The sequence below is a fragment of the Hyperolius riggenbachi genome, chromosome 9 (assembly GCF_040937935.1).
Source record: "Hyperolius riggenbachi isolate aHypRig1 chromosome 9, aHypRig1.pri, whole genome shotgun sequence".
NCBI lineage: Eukaryota > Metazoa > Chordata > Amphibia > Anura > Hyperoliidae > Hyperolius > Hyperolius riggenbachi.
Genome location: NC_090654.1, coordinates 118,504,825 through 118,526,139, shown reverse-complemented (window position 1 = coordinate 118,526,139; position 21,315 = coordinate 118,504,825). Strand labels below are relative to the sequence as shown.

General features: G+C 45.1%; 1 protein-coding gene across 1 annotated transcript in view; it reads left to right on the top strand.

Moving 5' to 3' along the window:
- Positions 1–21,315, top strand: part of DISP2 (dispatched RND transporter family member 2) — a 104,163-nt gene that overhangs the window by 28,599 nt on the left and 54,249 nt on the right. Inside the window, exon 2 of the mRNA XM_068253398.1 lies at positions 19,287–19,724. Within this exon, the coding sequence (XP_068109499.1) occupies positions 19,287–19,724 (438 nt within the window). The remainder of the gene's footprint in view (positions 1–19,286; positions 19,725–21,315) is intronic.

The window sequence follows — 21,315 nt, the reverse complement described above, 5'->3', positions numbered from 1 at the left end:
CACATCCTACATCAGAGAATTTCATGAGGACTTAGGTACCTAAGCGCCACGGAATATGTTGGCGCTTTATAAATCAATAATAATAATCCGCAGATGCCTCAACTGCCCTCCGCAAGCTATGCGACTCCATCACACTGTGGGAGACGTCACTCCCAGACTCCCTCTTTATCATCCTGGGGGACTCCAACAAAGCTAACCTCCGCCAAGAGCTGCCTCGCTACAGACAGCACATAACGTGCCCCACCAGGCAGAAGAACACCCTTGATCACTGTTATACCGTGCTCAAGGATGCCTACAAGGCTACTCCGCGGGCTGCCCTCGGCAACTCTGACCACTGCCTCATCCACCTGATCCCCACCTACAGAAGGCAGCTAGCGTCCACTAAACCAGCACTGAGGACTGTCAAGAAATGGTCAGAGGAGGCAAAGCAGCAACTCCAGGCCTGTTTCGAATGCACCCACTGGTCAGCCCTGGAGTCACCTTGTCTGGAGGAATGGACTGAGAACGTCACATCCTACATCAGATTCAGCGAGGAGTTGTGCATCCCAACGAAGACCTTCAAAGTTTTCCCAAACAGCAAGCCATGGTTCAACGGTAAGCTTCATCGGCTCCGGAAAATCAAAGCGGAAGCTCACAAATCCGGCACCCCTGAGGAGTTCAGAGAGGCCAGAAACACCCTTAACCGTGAACTTATAGCGGCAAAGCGGAACTATTCCGACAAGCTGCGTCTCAGTCTCCAATCTAATAACCCACGTGAAGTCTGGAAAGGCCTGAGAGCAGCCACTAACCTAAAACCTCCTCCTCAGCACACACCACCTAGCACAGTCCTTGCTGAGAGACTCAGCGAGTTCTATTGCAGATTTGAAAAGAATCCCTCCAAACTCGAGCCACAAGCTACCTCCACACACGAACCACGAGCCACCTCACAAGGAGTGACACCTGCTTCTGCTCCGGTAACCGTTCTAGAAGCTGACGTCCTAAAACACCCGCAGAGAGTCAACCGCAGGAAGGCCTCAGGCCCCGACAGCATTTCATCGAACTGCCTGAGAACGTGCGCAACCCAGCTCGCTCCGGTCCTCACCTCTCTTTTCAGAAAATCACTGGCAGAAGGCAAAGTACCCACCTGCTTTAAAAAATCAACAATCATTCCGGTACCCAAGAAGCCAGGAATCTGCGACCTTAACAACTATAGGCCCATAGCCCTCACTCCCATCACCATGAAGATCCTGGAAAGACTGGTCCTCTCCCATCTGAAGCTCAACACTGACTCTCTCCTGGATCCACTTCAATTTGCATACAGGGCAAACAGGTCTATCGAGGACGCTATCAACATCACCCTGGCGAACATCTCAGAGCACCTTGACAACCCTGACATCTACACCAGGATCCTCTTCCTAGACTTCAGTTCCGCCTTCAATACTATATGCCCAAACATCCTATATGACAACCTTGTACAACTTGGCCTGGACCTCACTCTCTGCATCTGGATCAAAGACTTCATTACAAACAGGACGCAATTTGTGAAGCTCGGCAGTTGCTCTTCCCAGGAAAATACCACGAACACTGGCGCCCCGCAAGGATGCGTACTATCCCCAATCTTGTTTTCCCTCTACACAAACAGGTGCAACTTATCTGCCGACTCTGTTAAGGTTATAAAATTTGCAGATGACACCACCATTCTTGGCCTCATTGGCAGCGAAGGCGAACACACATACCGAAACGAGATTGAGCGCATCTGCAAGTGGTGCAAGGACAACCAGCTTGTACTCAATGCTGCAAAAACAGTTTAACTAGTAGTGGACTTCAGAAGGCGCCCTCCCACACCCAACCCAGTCTCCATCGAAGGCACCGACGTCTCCAGGGTGTCAAATGTTCGCTTTCTCGGGGCCAACATTACAAATGACTTAAAGTGGGCGGAGAACACCTCCAAGATCCAGAAGAAGGCTCAGCAGAGGTTGTTCTTCCTGAGGCAGCTGAGGAAATTTGGGATGCCGCGGGAACTGATGTGTACTTTCTACACTGCCACCATTGAGTCTATTCTTTGCTCCTCCATCGTCGTCTGCTATGCAGGCGCTACCGCGAGCGATAGACTCAAGCTCCAGAGAGTTATCAATGCCGCAGAGAGGATCATAGGGTCACCACTTCCTCCTCTGGACCTTCTTCACACCTCCAGACTGTGGTCGAGAGCAAACAGGATACGAAATGACCCCACCCACCCCGGTAGTCGCTACTTCGACTGCCTGCCATCCGGCCGCCGGTACAGATCCATCCCCACCAAGACCACCAGGCATTTAAACACTTTCTTCCCCCAAGCTGTCCTCCTGCTGAACTCGAGCTACCACCCTCGCAAAACCCCCTAGCCTTGCACCGCTGCCCAAATCATCAATCACGCTTGCAACCCTTTGATATGCTCGTTATGTTGTAATCTTTCTGCTTCTAGGTTTTTGCTGCCCAAATCTTGTTTTGCAATTTTTCTTTAGTATGCCAGCCATGTTGTAATGTTTTTCAGTATGCTGTTATGCTTGTTAGTTGTACTGTTATTACGTGTAATGTTTCTGCTGCCTGTATTCTGCCGCTAACTCCCGTTTGTCCTCTTCTACTCTTTACATCTGATTGTGCCCAAATGCCTCTTATCTGTAAAATCAGCTTTCCATGCCGTGTGTACCACAAAAAATTCCGGGTGTGATGTTTGTCACACTTGGCGAATAAACTGATTCTGATTCTGATTCTAAAGATCAACTTTGACCTAAGATTGAACTTAATTCCAATCAGTAGCTGATAACTCCTTTCACATGAGAAATATTTTCCTTTTCTCAAATAGATCATCAGGGACGTCTGTATGGCTGATATTGTGGTGAAAAACCTCCCACAGTGTGATGTCATGACCATGGTTGATAGTTTCCAACTGTCAAGCATACAATATATCCCTCTGTGCATTGAACCCTCAGAAAGAAACTTAGCAGACATGACTTGCCAGTACTAAAGATGTGATAAATTTCAGAATGTAAATCAGGGAGAGGAAAGATTTTACAAGGGGAAAACAATGACTAAATAATTAATTTTATTTATTTATTACACATCGCTGTACAGAGTATATTGTCTGGTCACTTACTGTCCCTCAGAGGAGCTTACAATCTAGTCCCTACCATAGTCATATGTCTATCCTATTAGCACACAGAGGCTGGGTCTGCATATAATGCCCATCCTCTGTTGCTATACTGTCTCCCCCCAGCCCCCCCCCCCCTGCGCTCTTCTGTCCCCCATAAATCAAACACTATGTTAGCGACATGCAGCGTGTCGATAGCAGGCTGTTTACCTCTGCACTGTCACTCTCGCCGCTCCCCCGCCTCCTCTACAGTATATCTCCACTCCCCGCCTGCGTCCCTTCCCTCCAATCAGCGGGGAGGGAAGGCGGGGAGCAGGCGGGGAACGGCGACATAGAGGAGGCGGGGGAGCGGCGAGAGTGACGGTGCAGATGCAAAAAGCCTGTTAGCAATGTCGCTAGCACGGCATTTGATTTATGGGGGACAGCAGAGCGCAGGGGGGGGGGGGGGGGCTGGGGGAAGACAGTATAGCAACAGAGGATGGGCATTATATGCAGACCCAGCCTCTGTGTGCTAATTGGATTCTTAGAACCTATAGAACTATTTATTTCCCATTGTCATAATAACTTTTTGGTACATTGCAAGTAAAAAAGTCACTCTAAATAACATTTCCCAGATTCATTTAAAGGTCCACTACTGTGAAAAATTTTAAAGTTTGAAGTACCTGTGTAGGCATACATAAAAGCTATACATTATATTTGTCCAAGAGTAAAAGAGTGAGCAATAAGTTCTTTTTCCCCCCATGTCGCTATCAGTAAAAAAATTACAGATGTGACAGGTTCTAGGGCCCTTTCATGTGGGCAGCTGACAAGTGGTGAAGTCACCGCCTCTCAGCTTTTCTCCTGCATTGTCCGAGCACTTGTCAGCACCCGGTACCGGTGTTGTATAAGCACCCCTTCCCCCACAGAGTAAGATCTGAGCGCTGCCGCAGCCGCACTCAGACTCAACTTGTCGCGTTTCTCAGCCGCCCAGTAACGCCACCACATGTCAACGCTTGACACGTGTGGTGTTACAACCGCTGCAATTCAGCTGCATTTAAATTACACCCGAATTGCACTGGTGGGCGGCAGACAGGTCACTGAACTACTCGGCAAACGCGCAGTTCAGCCACCCATCTAAAAGGGGCCTAACACTAGTCCATCTCATCAGAGAACAAGGCCAAAACTGGCAAGAAAAACTAATGTGCAACTGTGTTAACCCTAAAATCAGTGTAAGTGTAAGAGGGGAGCTCATTGATGCCTGGGGCTACTTTACATAAAATACTGGTTATTATGTAGCAGGGCTAACAATTGTTGCTGCACTTCAGCTATCATGTAACCGAACTCAGGAACGGCTGTGGTGTACATATAGCCGAGTAATGGTATTGGCTATATGTATAGCCGACTAATGCTCTTAATACTGTAATGATCTGCTCAGCTGCCTGTGCAGGCAGGCAGCTTTTTGACCATTGTTCAGGTCTGCATTCTGCAGGTCTCTGGAAGAGAGACCTTTTGTCAGTTCTTCAGCTTGCTGCTGCTGAAGAATTTGCATACGTTTGTCATGCAAATTGCCTAGCCACATCCCTTGTAGGCTTGCTCTATATATACCATGTGATATCACAGACCTTCGCTGGTCATAAGGATTCCTCCTGTGAAACACTCCGGAGAGTGTCAGCCTTGCTCATTGTTTGAAGATTAGCTTAGAGTTATTCCTGGGACTGCACTAGGCAGGTTTCCCTAGTGCAGTTAGGATTGTATATCTGTTTTGTTTGTCTGTTGCGATTGTCCTGTCCCTGCGGTGGTTGACAGGAAGTCGTTCTGATCTTTGTTCTTGGAGTATAGCTGGAGCAGTGGTTGCTACCAGCTATCTCCTCTATCTGTCTTGCCTGGATCGCACTCGCCTAGCGCTAGTGCTGTGGATCCGTCTGATCTCCATCTCTCTGTCTCCCTGGATCGCACTGGCCTCTTTTCGCTAGTGCTGTGGATCCTATCTCTCGCTTGTTCCTGTTTCCGTGTGTCTGTCTTGTCTGCTACGAGCGCTTGCTGGAGGCTCGGTGAGGTAACCGTTAAGCAAGCGCTCGCGTCCTCTGTTTCATGTTTGTCTGTCGGTGGTTAGTTAGGCGTGCTTGTCTCTATTGTGCTTATCACGTGGAGACCGCGCACAAACGCGTGCACTGTTTCGAATTAGTGCGGTGTTCGCGTTTAGCTAGCGTTTGTTATTTTCCTTATCTTCTCATTTTATGATTTGCTGTGCCTTTGCTACTCTCGTGCTCTGCCTTGCTGTAGCCTTGTGTCACGTCTGGCGATCGCACCTCTCGCGATCGCGTTCCTACTTCATATCTGCTGTGGTGTGTGCACCGTCGTGGGTTGGCGACTAGTTTGGTGCACACACATACAATCTGTCTCTGTGCTCATTCTCAATCGCCTCTCTTGCGATTGCGTTTCTTCCCTTTGTACAATTCCTGTCTGGAGTGTGTGGTAGGGCAGAGGAGCTGTTCCTCTGCACTCCACAGCTCCACCTGCCGATAGGAATTTCCCTCTACAGGTGCGTTATACCTTCTGCTGGGTTTCCTCAAATTATACGCTTGTGGAGGATTTCCGCAGTGTCAGCGCACGCCTTGTGCGCTGATCACGGAGAGAATTCCACAATCGTTACAAATACTAGTGGTAATGTGTGCCCTAATATATAGTATTAAAATGTTTTTGTTTTTTTCACGATAGATTTCAATCAATCGCGGTGCATTGCCTGCTCTGTGAAGGAAGAGTGAGAGGGGCGGGCAGAGGCGGCGATGCGCCACGATTGACGTCAGGAGGGGCAGAGCTGAAGCTGAAAGCTCTGCCCCTTCCAGGAAATGCCGGTGGATCCCCCGGGCGATTTGGGGGCTCTGCATCCCTCGTTTTGCGGCGGGGACACGACGGATTACTTGTAATGGGAGCACTGAAGCGACCTATAAGGTAAAATAGGCAAAATAGTTCGCTTCAGTGTGAATTTGATTTTGAAATAAAAATCAATGCAAGGGATGAGGGGGGGGGGGAGCTGTTTGATTGATTGATTCCCTTATGCGGCCCAGCCTCATCCTGACTTTGCCTCCTGCGGCCCCCAGGTAAATTGAGTTTGAGACCCCTGATTTAGAGTATCAGATCTCTGAATAGCAGTGCTGCATGTACCGTATATATGAGAAATAACTGCAGACCTTTTTATATTGTTCACATAAATGACATCCCTACTTAATGTATTATGTGAATCAATTCAGGCAGTTTAAGAAATTGGTTGATTTGTTGATTTGGCAAATTGTGCAATTTCCAATTTCATGCAGTTTAAACACATATGAAATAAGGATGCTGCATCCTTTGTTGTCAGATCATAGCTGTTGCCTGTATACTTTACATACTACAGAGAGTACATAGTGTACTGGCAAACAGAAGACAGTGACAGGTCTTGAAGACAACTAGACATGTCTTTTTAGTTTTAGCTGCGGTTTACACAGTTCATTTGTTGGTCTAATAAATTCAGACTTGCTACAAGCTTTGTATAGAGAACATCATGCTCTTCTTAGCAATGAAACAGCATGATCTGGTGTTTAGCCTCCCTTCTGGCAGAGGGAGTCACTCACACACACTAAAACTAATAGGAAAATGAAGTCTATCTGGACACGGAGTATCGGTTTATGTATCCACTGATTCTGAATCTGTCCCAGTCCATTAGTGCTATGGAATTATCTCCTGCTGACAGGGCCTTGTTAGGAATATAACAACGCTAATGGCTGATTTGGAAAGCATGCAAAATGCGTAAATATTAGGTCACGATAAAGCTATTAAATGCTAATAAGTAATAACTGTAATGATATAATGCTCTGTGGAACAGCCTATTCTGGTCTGAAGAGAGAAAGGGGATGGGGAGGAGTTGGGAGCAGTCCACTGCAGGAACTACAATAGACCTTCAAGTAGCAGCTGGGTGAGTGGGATCTAAGCAAGCCATCGCTGAAGGGAAGTCACGGACATTAGAGGACATCTGCACTCCTGCTAGATGTTCATCTGAGAGGAACTAGGAAAGGAATTATCTTGGGTGTCAATAATCCACTCTGGAAATGCAATAATCGCCCTATCAATAATCCACCCTGTGTATGCAACATAAAGTGAATCTGAGGGGAAAATAAACTAATGAGATAAGCGATTGTATCCCTCTACTCCTAAAAATGACTTTTTTTCCAGATATCACAGTTTTATTTTATGTCTGAAAACCTAAAAGGTCAATTTAATTTTTTATTGTCTCTGCTCAATGACGCAGTGTTTGCATGTGCCAGAGCTAAAATATATGAACTACTGACTTTTGTATCTTCACCATACACTCAGAAGCTGTTCTCTACTAGGCAACAGTTTTATGGCTGTAATTCTTTACCAGTTAGGGCTACACTACAGTCTTACTAGGTCCCACTGCCAACTGGAGAGAAACTGTCACTTACATACATAAATGTTAACTCTTTCAGTCAGAAACAAAAAAAGAAAGGAATGCAGCCTAATTATTAATATGCTTGGCACTGTACACAGACATGTCTATTTCATCATGTCACGTGTCATATCAAGTACACTTTAAAGTAAACTAAAGTGAAAATAAAAAAATAACATAGATAAGTACCGTATATCTGTAGCACTAATCCTGAATGTTTATTCAGCTTGGTAGAAAATCTAGGTTTGACGGTTGAACCAGATTAAACATCACACTAGCAAGATTGCTTTGCCTTCAGCTCCAGCATAGAAAAATGATGACATTGTTTTTTTCATCACAGTTCTGTTATTATAAGTGTTAGCACAACCACACAGAAGTTTTAAGACCACTATTTTTATTTCTGCAGAGCTCGCCCTGTAGTCCTTCTCATCAGAGAAAGCACTGGTTTATTAACCCTTGCATGAAAAAATAAAATAAAAAAAGAATGTGGGCAAGTCCCAAGTACTGCATGTAGCCATTTTTTTTTATCATGACACAAGTCACTTCAGAGTCCCTTTTAGTTACTGGTTTCCAAATTTTAGAAATAATCATGAATAGGGATGGTCAATGAAATGAAAATAACTTTGAGCAGATGCAGAATTATGCAAATTTTGTATGCAAATTCATGCGGCTTGCAAATGAACCAATCAAATCCTGCTGATGAAGAGTCTGATTTGTCCATTTTCAAGCTGCATAAATTTGCTTACAAAATTTGCGATATCCGGCATCAACTCAAAATGATTTGCATTTTGTTGGCTACCCCTACTGAAGAACGGTAAAGACAGACATGAATAGTGAAATTGTCTCCTGCTGCAAAAGATGAGGAATGCATTGAATGACAGTGTCTGTAAATGAAGTATTAATAATGACACCAGATGGACCTTAAGCCTCTCATCATTCAAGCTGGCACTGAATGGAGAAGAAGTGGGTTTTAGCAAGCGTATAATTATCCAATGATGCAATGCTGGGGGAGCAGGTGGGGTAGCCTGAGGTTTTTATGCACACAGTCAGAGAATAAATGTTGCCCAGGGCTCATTTCCAAAGGCAGTATAAGGCCTGGAACCCAGTGAAATCCGCAAACCAGTGCTGGGCCGAAATTACGCATTAGCGTAATTACGCATCGTAATTCACTACAAATGCACCGTAAGCGTTACGTGTAAGGTTACGGTATTACGCGTAATTAATTACGCGTAGACCGTAGGGTTACGTTTTACGCGTAACAAATTACGCGTAAGACAGTAAACTCCCATTGAAATTACACAGTCTGCCGTAATCGCGTAATATTACGCTCCCGTATAATATAAAAAAGCCGCCGACTTTAAGGGTTAATAGCAAAGCCCCCTTAAGTGCTAAGAGCCTCAAATTTGGAGAATATATTAAGGAGATCAGAAGGAATAAGAGGAAAAATTTTTTTTTCAAAAAGACCTTATAGTTTTTGAGAAAATCGATGTTAAAGTTTCAAAGGAAAAATATATACATTTAAAAACCCGCCGACTTTAACGGTTAATAGCAAAGCCTGCTTAAAATTTAGGAACACCAAATTCACAGGGTACATTAAGGGGATCAGTGGGAATAAGAGGAAAAATTTTTTTTTCAAAAAGACCTTATAGTTTTTGAGAAAATCGATTTTTAAGTTTCAAGGGCGAAAATGTCTTTTAAATGCGGAAAATGTCAGTTTTTTTTGCACAGGTAACAATAGTGTTTTATTTTCATAGATTCCCCCAAGTGGGAAGAGTTTTACTTACTTCGTTCTGAGTGTGGGAAATATAAAAAAAAAACGACGTGGGGTCCCCCCTCCCAGACCTCTTTAACCCCTTGTCCCCCATGCAGACTGGGATAGCCAGAATGCGGAGCACCGGCCGCGTGGGGCTCCGCACCCTGACTATACCAGCCCGCATGGTCCATGGATTGGGGGGTCTCGGAAGGGGAGGGGCAGCCAAGCTTTCCCCTCCCCCTCCGAGCCCTTGTCCAATCCAAGGACAAGGGGCTCTTCTCCACCTCCGATGGGCGGTGGAGGTGGAGGCCGCGATTTCCTGGGGAGGGGTTCATGGTGGCATCTGGGAGTCCCCTTTAAAAAGGGGTCCCCCAGATGCCCACCCCCCTCCCAGGAGAAATGAGTATAGAGGTACTTGTAGTACCCCTTACCCATTTCCTTTAAGAGTTAAAAGTAAATAAACACACAAACACATAGAAAAAGTATTTTAATTGAACAAAAAACATAACCACGAAAAAAAGTCCTTTAATATTCTTAATTAACCATTAATACTTACCTGTCCCTTTAAAAGCCAGTTCCCACGCAATATCCTCGGAAATATACTAATCAGTTACAATGTAACAAAGTTATTACAATGTAACAACTTTGTTACATTGTAACTACGCCGCACCCGACGTCACTCACCGCCGCCGCCGCCGCCACCGCGTCTGTGCTGCAGGACCCGACAGAGCTCTGAGCTATAGCTCAGAGCTCTCTAAGCATCTTTGTATTTGGGCTCCAAGGAGCCCCATTGGTCCTTAGCAGACCAATGGGGTTCCTTCTGATTTGAAGGAACCCCATTGGTCTGCTAAGGACCAATGGGGCTCCTTGGAGCCCAAATACAAAGATGCTTTCGAGAGCTCTGAGCTAATATAGCTCAGAGCTCTGTCGGGTGAAGGGACGCTAAGTCCCCGCCGGCTCCGCTGCCCTCCCAGCCTCTCCCACATGTCACCTATATACATGCTGGCACCCATGGGTGCCAGCATGTATATGAGTGACAGGTGTGGGCGGAGTGGACGGCGGGAGCCGGCGGGGACTAGCGTGTATGCGGCGGCTGGTGGGTGAGCGGCAAGTGACGTCGGGTGCGGTGGTGTTACAAAGTAACAAAGTTGTTACATTGTAATAACTTTGTTACATTGTAACGGATTAGTATATTTCCGAGGATATTGCGTGGGAACTGGCTTTTAAAGGGACAGGTAAGTATTAATGGTTAATTAAGAATATTAAAGGACTTTTTTCGTGGTTATGTTTTTTGTTCAATTAAAATACTTTTTCTATGTGTTTGTGTGTTTATTTACTTTTAACTCTTAAAGGAAATGGGTAAGGGGTACTACAAGTACCTCTATACTCATTTCTCCTGGGAGGGGGGTGGGCATCTGGGGGACCCCTTTTTAAAGGGGACTCCCAGATGCCACCATGAACCCCTCCCCAGGAAATCGCGGCCTCCACCTCCACCGCCCATCGGAGGTGGAGAAGAGCCCCTTGTCCTTGGATTGGACAAGGGCTCGGAGGGGGAGGGGAAAGCTTGGCTGCCCCTCCCCTTCCGAGACCCCCCAATCCATGGACCATGCGGGCTGGTATAGTCAGGGTGCGGAGCCCCACGCGGCCGGTGCTCCGCATTCTGGCTATCCCAGTCTGCATGGGGGACAAGGGGTTAAAGAGGTCTGGGAGGGGGGACCCCACGTCGTTTTTTTTTTATATTTCCCACACTCAGAACGAAGTAAGTAAAACTCTTCCCACTTGGGGGAATCTATGAAAATAATACACTATTGTTACCTGTGCAAAAAAAACTGACATTTTCCGCATTTAAAAGACATTTTCGCCCTTGAAACTTAAAAATCGATTTTCTCAAAAACTATAAGGTCTTTTTGAAAAAAAAAATTTTCCTCTTATTCCCACTGATCCCCTTAATATACCCTGTGAATTTGGTGTTCCTAAATTTTAAGCAGGCTTTGCTATTAACCGTTAAAGTCGGCGGGTTTTTAAATGTATATATTTTTCCTTTGAAACTTTAACATCGATTTTCTCAAAAACTATAAGGTCTTTTTGAAAAAAATTTTTTTCCTCTTATTCCTTCTGATCTCCTTAATATATTCTCCAAATTTGAGGCTCTTAGCACTTAAGGGGGCTTTGCTATTAACCCTTAAAGTCGGCGGCTACCTAACATTGATCCATGCGTCAACTTTTCCGCTTGGCAGCATGACCTTACGCATTAATTGCTAGTAGGATTTTACGCGTAAACCTATAACGTAATAACCTGAATTACGGTATACTTACGCGTAATTGCGTAAGTGATATGCGTAATTATAGACATGTACCGAAATTGACTGTCTATGCCGTAAGCGTAATTTCGTAATGCGTAATAGCGAAAAATTACGCGTAATGATCCGTAAGCGTAGCTTTCTCCATTACGACCAGCACTGCCGCAAACGCTAAACGCAACTGCTAGCGTTTTGTATGAGCGGTTTGCAAGCGGATTCATGCTCGTTTTAGGGTGCGTATTTAAAAAGTGTATTTATGTGTCAGCGGTTGTGTAGCGTTTAGCGATTCGTGTTTTAATCCTGATTGGTCCTCTCAATTAATTTTAATTTTGTTACAGTGTGCTGTAACTTCAAAACGCTAGCAAAACCGCTCCGTTTAGGTTTTGATAAACGATTACGCTAGCGTTTGTATACTTAACATTGAAGCGCTAACGCTCCCAAACTGCTGCATGTTCTGCGTTTGCGTTTTTGGGAAACGCAAACGCTCCTGTGGAAGTTACCCCATCCATTAACATTAGCTGAGCGTTTTGGCAAAATGCTAGCGTATCGCAGCGCTGCCAAAATGCTCACAAAACCGCTCTTGTGGGTTCCAGCCCTAACTGTGTGCTCAGCAAGCAGTTACCAGGCAGCAGTGAGCAGTGACACTCACTGCAGCTGGAACAGGCGAGATTTTAATGCATGGGCACCAAGGGGGCACATTAACATTTTGGGGGACAGTGGCGGAGGCTGCGCAGGCAGCAGCACAAGGTCGATTCCTTAGAGATTTCATGCTGAAATTGATAGGCCTGCAGTATATGGGCAGACAGCAGATCTCTCTTTGATCAGATTCGATCAGAGATCTGTCTCTTGGTTGATCTGCCCATACATTGCTAGGTGGAGAAGCATATAGATAACATCTTAGTTTTTCTTCATCATGTTTCTGGATACATTAACACATTCCCTCTTCTTCTCAGGCTCACACTACAACCGCACTTCATTATAATGGCCCTTGTTTCTCTAATATGTCTGTTTTCAGAAGAACACATTCCAATAAGACTTGACTCACCGCCAGATTAATATTTGCCTACTGCTGCGCTGAACAATGTTCTTTCTCTGGAGAGAAACAGATGTTACGGAATCTTCCTTGCAGGGCTGAAACTAATACTTCTGAGATTGTACAGCGTCTATTAAAGCTGGCTGCTGTGATGAAGGGAAGAGCGTGGGGACCAGATTACACTTTATTCTCCTCTCCCTTGAAATCCTTTTAGTGAGTTCATTAATAAGCAAGAGGAGGATTCTGAACACCGAGGTATTTTCATCACAAAATACCAGAAAGCCCACAGATTAGCAAGTTAAACTAATGCTGCATCCTGTAAGATCCAGGCCTCATTTCCCAGTGGCTCAAGGCTGGAACATTTTAATTAAATTGAGCACTGAATTTCAAGTTCAATTACCACCGATGTTAACTGACGTAGAGCTCAGACTTGAAGAAGCATGTTTGAAGGAAGAAGCCACCCAAATTGCGGTATATAAATCCTTACAAGAGATGAGAAGACAGTCAAAAAATAACCTGGAAAAAACAGTTATATTAGGCAAACTAAACCATCTTTAGTCATGTGACATTGGTCATATGACAAAGGGCACTGGTCTAGCAACAGTTAACCAACAGGGCAACTTGTTGACACAGTGTGCGTGTGTGCGTGTGTGCATGTGGGGGGGGGGAGGGCGGCACTAGTCACGACAAAAGCATGATTCTCACTACGAAAATGATTGGACACAAACTTATTTTCAGTTTGGGAACCAATTGGTTTAGTGTTTGCAATAATACATGGCACAAAAACAACAAGCCAAAACACAAAATAGGTTCCCATGGATGATAGCATAAACCATTGCGAATGCGGCAGCTTCATCAGACCTCTGACCAAGTGGCTGGGTCCATGATACATGTGAGATGGGTGATGTCTGACTACTATACTTGGAGCTTCCGTTTATTTCTTTTACATTAAAGGACAACTGAGGTGATGTGACATGATGATAAGTAGTACGTAGGGGTGTCTTGACACCCTGGAGAAAAGACACAGGAAACACAAAAAGGATGGGAGCCCAACAGCGTGATACGTTTTAGCAAAGGTGTATAGAATGGTAAAATGAAAACTACTCACAAAGGCGGGTTGCAGAGGGGCAACCGACCACAAGAAGCAGGTGGAGACAATAAACCCGACTCCACTTGGGGTGGTCCAGCCGGACCCGGTGGCGGTCGCTCTCTTAGGAAAATTTGACAGTTGTTCTCTGTGGTGTGAACCACATGCAGACTGAATCCCTCCAACAGGATATGTTGGGAGGTATAAGCACAATAAGGGTGAAAGAGGCGTCCTGGTGTATGTAAAATTATTTAAAAAATTATGAAAAAACCTAATTAGCATAGGGAGGCTCCCTATGCTAATGAGGTTTTTTTTCACTTGGCACTGTTATTGGCCTGAGGAAGCGTGCTTAGACCCGTGAAATGCGTTGCCTGTGCTTAGTAATGAAATTCTTTTGTTGTTCCAAAGATTTTGTTATTTGAGGTAAGCTACCACCTTTTCTTTCATTTTTATGTGTTTTTAAATAATTTTACATACACCAGGGTGCCTCTTTCACATATAGGGCTTGATTCACTAAACTGTGATAACTCACCTTATCAAAGATATCACACCTTATCAAAGTTAACACGCCGTATCAGAATCAGAATCAGAATCAGAATCTTTTATTTCGCCAAGCACAACTGGGCCGTGCCCGGAATTGGGTTTGGCAAGTACAGGGCTAGGTGAGAACAAGCAGGACATAACGATACATATATGTAAGCAGACAGACAATATAAAGGGTACAGTTACAGCATTTGAACACATATGAACACGTATATATGAAGTGTGCAGCCATACGGTCAGGCTGGGTGCTACTAGACACCACTTGTCGTGGTAGGATGAGGAGGGATCTAAGAGTTCAGATAGTTCACGGCTGAGGGGAAGAAACTGTTCCTGTGTCTTGTGGTCTTGGTGTAGATGGATCGGAATCTCCGGCCTAGGGGGAGCTTACTAAAGAAGCGGAAACCTGGGTGGGACGGGTCATTAGAGATTTTTTGAGCTCTGGAGCGCAGTCTAGAGTTGAAGATCTGGGCGAGAGAGGGGAGTGGTTTCCCGATGATTCTCTCCGCTGATCTGATGACCCTCTGCAGTTTGTGTCTGTCGCTGGCGGAGGATCCAGCATACCAGACCAGGATGGAGGAGCAAAGGACAGATTCAATTGTGGCAGTGTAGAAGCTCGACAGAAGCTCGTGGGCCATACCGAACTTCTTTAGTTGGCGTAGGAAAAATAGCCTCTGCTGGGCTTTTTTCTGGGTTGAGGTAGTGTTGGTTTTCCACGTCAGGTCCTTAGAGATTGTCGTGCCAAGGAGGCGTGCACAGGGGACGTTCTCAACTGCCGTGCCATCAATGCTGATCGGGGGTGGGGTGGTGGCGCGTTTCCTAAAATCGACAATCATCTCAACCGTTTTTGTAGTGTTCAGGACCAGCCCGTTCTCCCTACACCAATGGCAAATTCTGTCAATCTGGTGGCGATACTCCTGCTCATCATTTCCAGAGATGAGGCCAACGATGGTGGTGTCGTCAGCGAACTTGAGGACTTTGACGGAGTCTGCGGTGGACCTGCAATTGTTAGTGTATAGGGAGAATAGGAACGGCGACAGTACGCAACCTTGGGGTGCCCCTGTATTGGTGGTCCTTGGTTGGGAGATGATAGTGTCCAGTTTGACGGCTTGGGATCTATTACTTAGGAAGTCCGTGATCCAGAGGCAGAGGGTGGGGTGGACTCCGAGGGCAGCAAGATTTTCTTGAAGTATTAGGGGGCTGATGGTGTTAAAGCCGAGCTAAAGTCGAGTAGAAGGATCCTGGCGTATGAGTCAGGTCTGTCCAGGTGTTCATTTACAAGCTCCAGGCAGATATTTATGGCGTCGTCAGTAGACCTGTTTGCTCTATATGCAAATTGAAACGGGTCCAGCAGGGATTCGGTCGATTGCTTGAGGAAAGGCAAAACCAAGCTTTCAAAGGCTTTCATGATGACCGAGGTGAGAGCCACCGGCCTGAAATTGTTGAGGTCTGAGACGCCCTGTTTTTTGGGGACCGGGATGATTGTGGACCTCTTGAAGCAAGCAGGGACCCTGCCTTCCTGGATGGACTTGGTGAAGATGGATGAGAGAATGGGAGCAAGCTGCTGTGCGCAGGTTTTCAGACAGGCTGGTGACACTCCATCTGGGCCTGAGGCTTTCCTTGCATTAATCCTTGACAGGTGTTTCCTGACGTCATCCTCATACACCTCGAGGGGGGGTGGGCTTGGATGTGGGGGTTCTAAGTCAGAGGAGGTGGCCGGAGGCTCTGGGGACCTTGCTGGATTCTCAAATCTGCAATAGAACTCGCTGAGGTTCTCAGCGAGCTCGGTGCTGGGAGTTGCATGCTGCGGAGGGGGCTTGTAGTTCGTGGCAGCCTTAAGCCCCTTCCAGACAGTTAGTGTGTCTCTTGAGGAGAGGTTCTGTTCCAGTTTTACAGCGTAGTTCTTTTTGGCGGCCCTCAGTTCCTTGTTTAGGGTGTTTTTTGCCCTCCTATACTCCTCCTGGTTGCCAGACTTGAACGCCAGTTCCTTGCTTCTGCGCAGATGCCTAAGTTTATTGGAGAACCAGGGTTTATCATTCGGGTAGTGTTTGTGGATTTTTGTTGGTACACACTGCTCCTCGCAAAAGCTGATGTACGAGGATACAACGTCTGCCCACTCATCCAAGTTCGGTGTTTCCAGAGCCTTCCAGTTCGTGCAGTCGAAGCAGGCTTGAAGTTGTTGTTTAGCCTCCTCCGACCAGACTTTGCTGGATCTTAGGACTGGTTTTGCAGTTTCCAGGCGTCTCCTGTAGGCGGGTATCAGGTGAATGATGCAGTGGTCCGATGAGCCAAGTGCAGCTCGCGGGGTTGCCTTGTAGGCATCTTTCAGGACCGTATAGCAGTGGTCCAGAGTATTGGCGTTCCTGGCGGGGCAGGTGACGTGCTGGTGGTAGCGCGGAAGTTCATGGCGTAGGTTGGCCTTGTTGAAGTCCCCTAAGATAATGAATAGCGAGTCCGGAAGGGTCGACTCCCACTGCGTGATGGTGTCGCTGAGCACGCTCAGGGCCGTTTTGACATCAGCGTCAGGAGGAATGTACACCCCAACAAAGACATAGGAGGAAAATTCCCTGGGTGAGTATACGGGTCTGCAGTTGACCAGAAGGAGTTCCAGATCAGGGGAGCATCTCTTGGCCAGAATCAGAGTAGCATAGCAAGCGCTACGAATCTGCAGGGGCTCAGGGCAGGACAAGTGCCTTGCCAATTAGCAGGCAGAAGTTCATAGTGCTCGCTATGGTACTCTGATAAGGCGTGTTAACTTTGATAAGGTGTGATATCTTTGATAAGGTGTGATATTTGAATTATCACGGTTTAGTGAATCAAGCCCATAGTGTGACATGATGAGAGACGTGTATGTATAGTGCCAAGCACACAAATAACTAGGCTGTGTTCCTTTTTTTCTTTCTCTGCCTGAAAGAGTTAAACATCAGGTATGCAAGTGGCAGTTTCTATTTGGGTCTGGACTGGGTCAGACTATAGCATAACCCTCACTGATAAGTAATTGCAGCAAAAAATTATTTTTCTGGCAGTCAATGGTTTCCTGGTGCAGGAAAGAGATAAAAAGGGTCAATAATTCATAGATTTGGGCTCTAGCATACTTCAAAGAAGGTGTCATTGAGAAAAGACAACGAAGCAGTAAAAACTTAAAAACTAGATTTAAATATAAAATAAAATTGTGGGATATCTAAAAAGGTCAATTTTAGGAGGAAGATACTGTAGATACAATTGTTTTTCTCCTCAGTTTATTTTCACCTCGGATGTCCTTTTACAGTAGCACATGGTTTATGCTATTTATTCAGATAATACACCTGTTAACACTGCTTTACAATTATCAATAATGGTGCTGTCAATAATTTTGGACTATCCTATTGAATGTATTGTACTGTATGTATCTAACAAATCAAGGTGACTAGACCCTATGATATTATTAGAAATTAAGCTTTGTTGAATGTTACATAGCATCCTTCTTGAGTATACTGTTTTGAGCCTCCCAGATAGTTCAATAGTTTTGCCTGAGGAAGCGGGTTTTCCTGCTAAATGTGTTTATATTTACAGGTTTTTTTTTAAATGTGATGATAAATGTTTTGAAACTAGACTTTTCAAGTCCAACTACCTCAAAGTAAGTTTACCACTGCCTCACCTTTAATCTGTTTTTAGTGTATTTTACCCTGTGTTGGTGCCTCTGTTTTTGATTGTTGTGACCTGTTGATATCCACCCTTGGTGAAGGGGTGTGACCCCTTTTTTCTACACTACAGAGAGCGACTCCTTAACCTGAGTGGGGTCAGCTACAATCTCCCCACCTGCGTATACAGTGGTTGTCTTTGAGGTAACCCCCCCCCCCCCCTGTTGTGAGTATCTCTCTTCCGAGCCTTTACACAAATCATCCATTAATAGTACATACTACACTATATTGGGCTCTTGGTTTCTCCTCCCATTTTTTGTCTTACACTTGGGGGTTGTTGGATCCTGACATAAGCAGATCATTACTTGTACTTGCACTGCTCTTAATATTTGTGGTCTGCAGGAGGCCACTGTGACAGTCTTCTTGTGGTGATTCCATAACATTGCATACCATTTCATAACACAAGTCTGTGACAGTCTTTCTTTCCCAATTTGCTCAGTGTTTCAGCTATCATTTACAGACCATGGGTTTTTCTCACCATATATTGATTGATGACGGCCCACACTTTCCGTTGATTTTAATTCTTTTTACTAATTTTAAGCTATAAGTTCCTAATAAACGTTGTTGATTGTAGTCCTATTGAGCTCGATAGTTACCGTAATTATCTGTGTTACATGGATGTCTACTTGTAAATGTAAAAACTGGGCAGTACCATTTAATGAAAAAAGGTAACAGAATAACAAAGCAGCTCAGGATGACCCAGAAACACTAGGAAAGTATGCAGGACTAAGGACTTAAAGAGACCAAAAAGCCCTCCTACTAAAAAGCAACGCTCAGTTTAATTTGCCTTCTTAAAAAACAGAAGGAATTTGCAATAATTCAGCTTTAAATGAGCATCTGTCGTTACCTACATCATTACGAAATATGCAAATTATCTCTTTATGCCCCTGAAGGATATAAGACTGGCTTCAAGGGCATAAATAGATAATTTGCATATTCAGTAATGATGCATTGTGGGTAACCACAGTTGCTCACTTAAAGCTGAATTATCACAACTAACTTCTGTTTTAGGAAGGCAAATTACAATAAAAAAAGGTTAGATATACATACACATGATACATTGTTATTGAGATGAGTTATGATATTAAATGCGAGAATAATAAATGTGTAATATGAGTATTAGAGAAGCATTGCCTGTTTACAAGTGATTTCTGTCAAACTATGTAACCACATTGGACACATCACCCCATCCCATTACTTCTCACTATCCCTTTGTCCTGTCAGCAAAATGTAATTTTTATATTTATCTCAAGATAAAATAACATAAATGCAGAAATGGAAAAAGCATTATATAATGACATGATATAGCTCTTTGCATTAACATACAGGAAGCCTTATTCATGTTTAATATGCTCGATTTTCAGAAATCATCTGGAGAGGGAACAAAGTCAAGATAGTGACAATGACAACACAGATCAAGGTCATGGTCCTATGAACAGACCCATCCAAAATATCCACCATTGCTTCCTGAAGGAGCCAACCAACTGTGTGCGAGATCGTCTGTCTACACCTACCTACTGCCACCCACCTGCCATGAATAGATCCAATGGACAATTGTCTCCTAATATGAGTGATGCAAATCAGCACTTTAGGCCTTGTCACTGCAACCACCAGGAACGTAAATCAAGTTACACATTATCACAAGTGTCTAGTAATGAAGACAGAAGAAAACTGTGCTCCCATCACTCCAGTGTTAATTCTTCTACTAGCACATCACATCCTGCCACAGGGAGTATATGGAAGCAGTGGTCCAGAGATCCGAGGACAGCACACCCCATGCAGCACCATGTAGTGACTGTAAGGTAATAGCATTTAAAGTTGACATTTCAGCAACTGTACTGCAGATCAGATTAGGTATGCCTTTAAACCACCATGGCCACTAAAGTCTTTAAAGAGGAACTCCAGTGAAAATAATGTAGTAAAAAAAAGTGCTTCATTTTTTACCATAATTATGTATAAATGATTTAGTCAGTGTTTGCTCATTGTAAAATCTTTCCTCTCCCAGATTCACATTCTGACATGTATTACATGGTGACATTGTTACTGTGGGCAGGTTATGTAGCTGTTTCTAGCTGTTCTGGCTGTTACAGACAGCTGTAAACAGCTATTTCCTGTCTGTGAACATTGTTACATTGTGGCAGTTTGCCCAGAGTACCGCGGTATTCAGAGCTTCTTGTGGGAGGGGTTTCAGCACAAAATCAGTCATACAGTGCCCCCTGATGGTCTGTTTGTGAAAATCATTATATTTCTCATGTAAAAGGGGGCATCAGCTACTGATTGGGATAAAGTTCAATTCTAGGTTGGAGTTTCTCTTTAAGGGCCTATTTCCACTGTAGCCAGGCCCGGATTTACCTCACAGGAGCCTATAGGCACAGATGTCCTGGACTGGCACCTTTGACTTCGCCTTCCCTGAACCTAGGAACCCCCGCCAAACCACACCACAAGTGTACTGGCTGGCCCAGCTCTCACTTCTTCCTTACTTTTCCTGTCATCATAGGTAGCTAGAGGCGCCCTCAAGTATTAGGTAGCTAAAGGAACCTTAGTATTAAGTAGCTAGAGGTGCCCCAGACTGAAGGAAGATCGTGTCAATAGAATTCCCGAGGAGGGTGAGTAACCTCTAATTTACATTCTCATCAGGACTCTGCATAGGGAAGGAGGGAGGGGGGCACTTTGGGAGGGAAGTGAGCCACCTTTCCATCATCAGACGCCTGTAGGCACGTGCCTACTGTGCCTTATGATAAATCTAGCTCTGACTATAGCCAAATATGCAGTGTTTCCCCCGCATGCGAGCTGGATGGTGAAACACTGCCTATTCAGACACTGCTTTCTTGATTACTGCTTGCCGACCGCGTCACTCCGATGGGCGTGGCCACGGCGGCAGCCCCAGGACCGCCTAATGCCGATTGGCGTAAAGTCCTCAGGCTTGCTTTCGCAGGAGATCGTGCGCACGCTGCGCTCGCATCCCCTGTTGGTAGGCAGAGCGCAGACCTTCACTCTCCAAGCGGCGATCACCGCTCAGAGACTGTTAGACGGCAAAACCGCCATCTAATTAGCATGTACAGCACTGCGATCTAAGGCAGCGCTGTACTGGGGACAGCCGTGTTACACGGTTGTCCCCTCCAGGGGATCAGAGGTCATCGGTTGTCATAGGCTAAAGCACTGATTGGCTGGCGGGGGAGAAATAGCGGGTTTAGTATGAAAAAAAATAGACAAATTTATTCTGAAAATAATAAAATATTTGTTAAAAAAATAAACATGGGGGTGCGATCAGACCCCACCAACAGAAATCTCTGTTGGTGGGGAGAAAAGGGGGGGAATCACTTGTTAAAGCTGCAGTGGCCTACTTTACAAAAAATGGCCAGGTCTTTAGGGGGGTTAACACTGCGGTTCTCA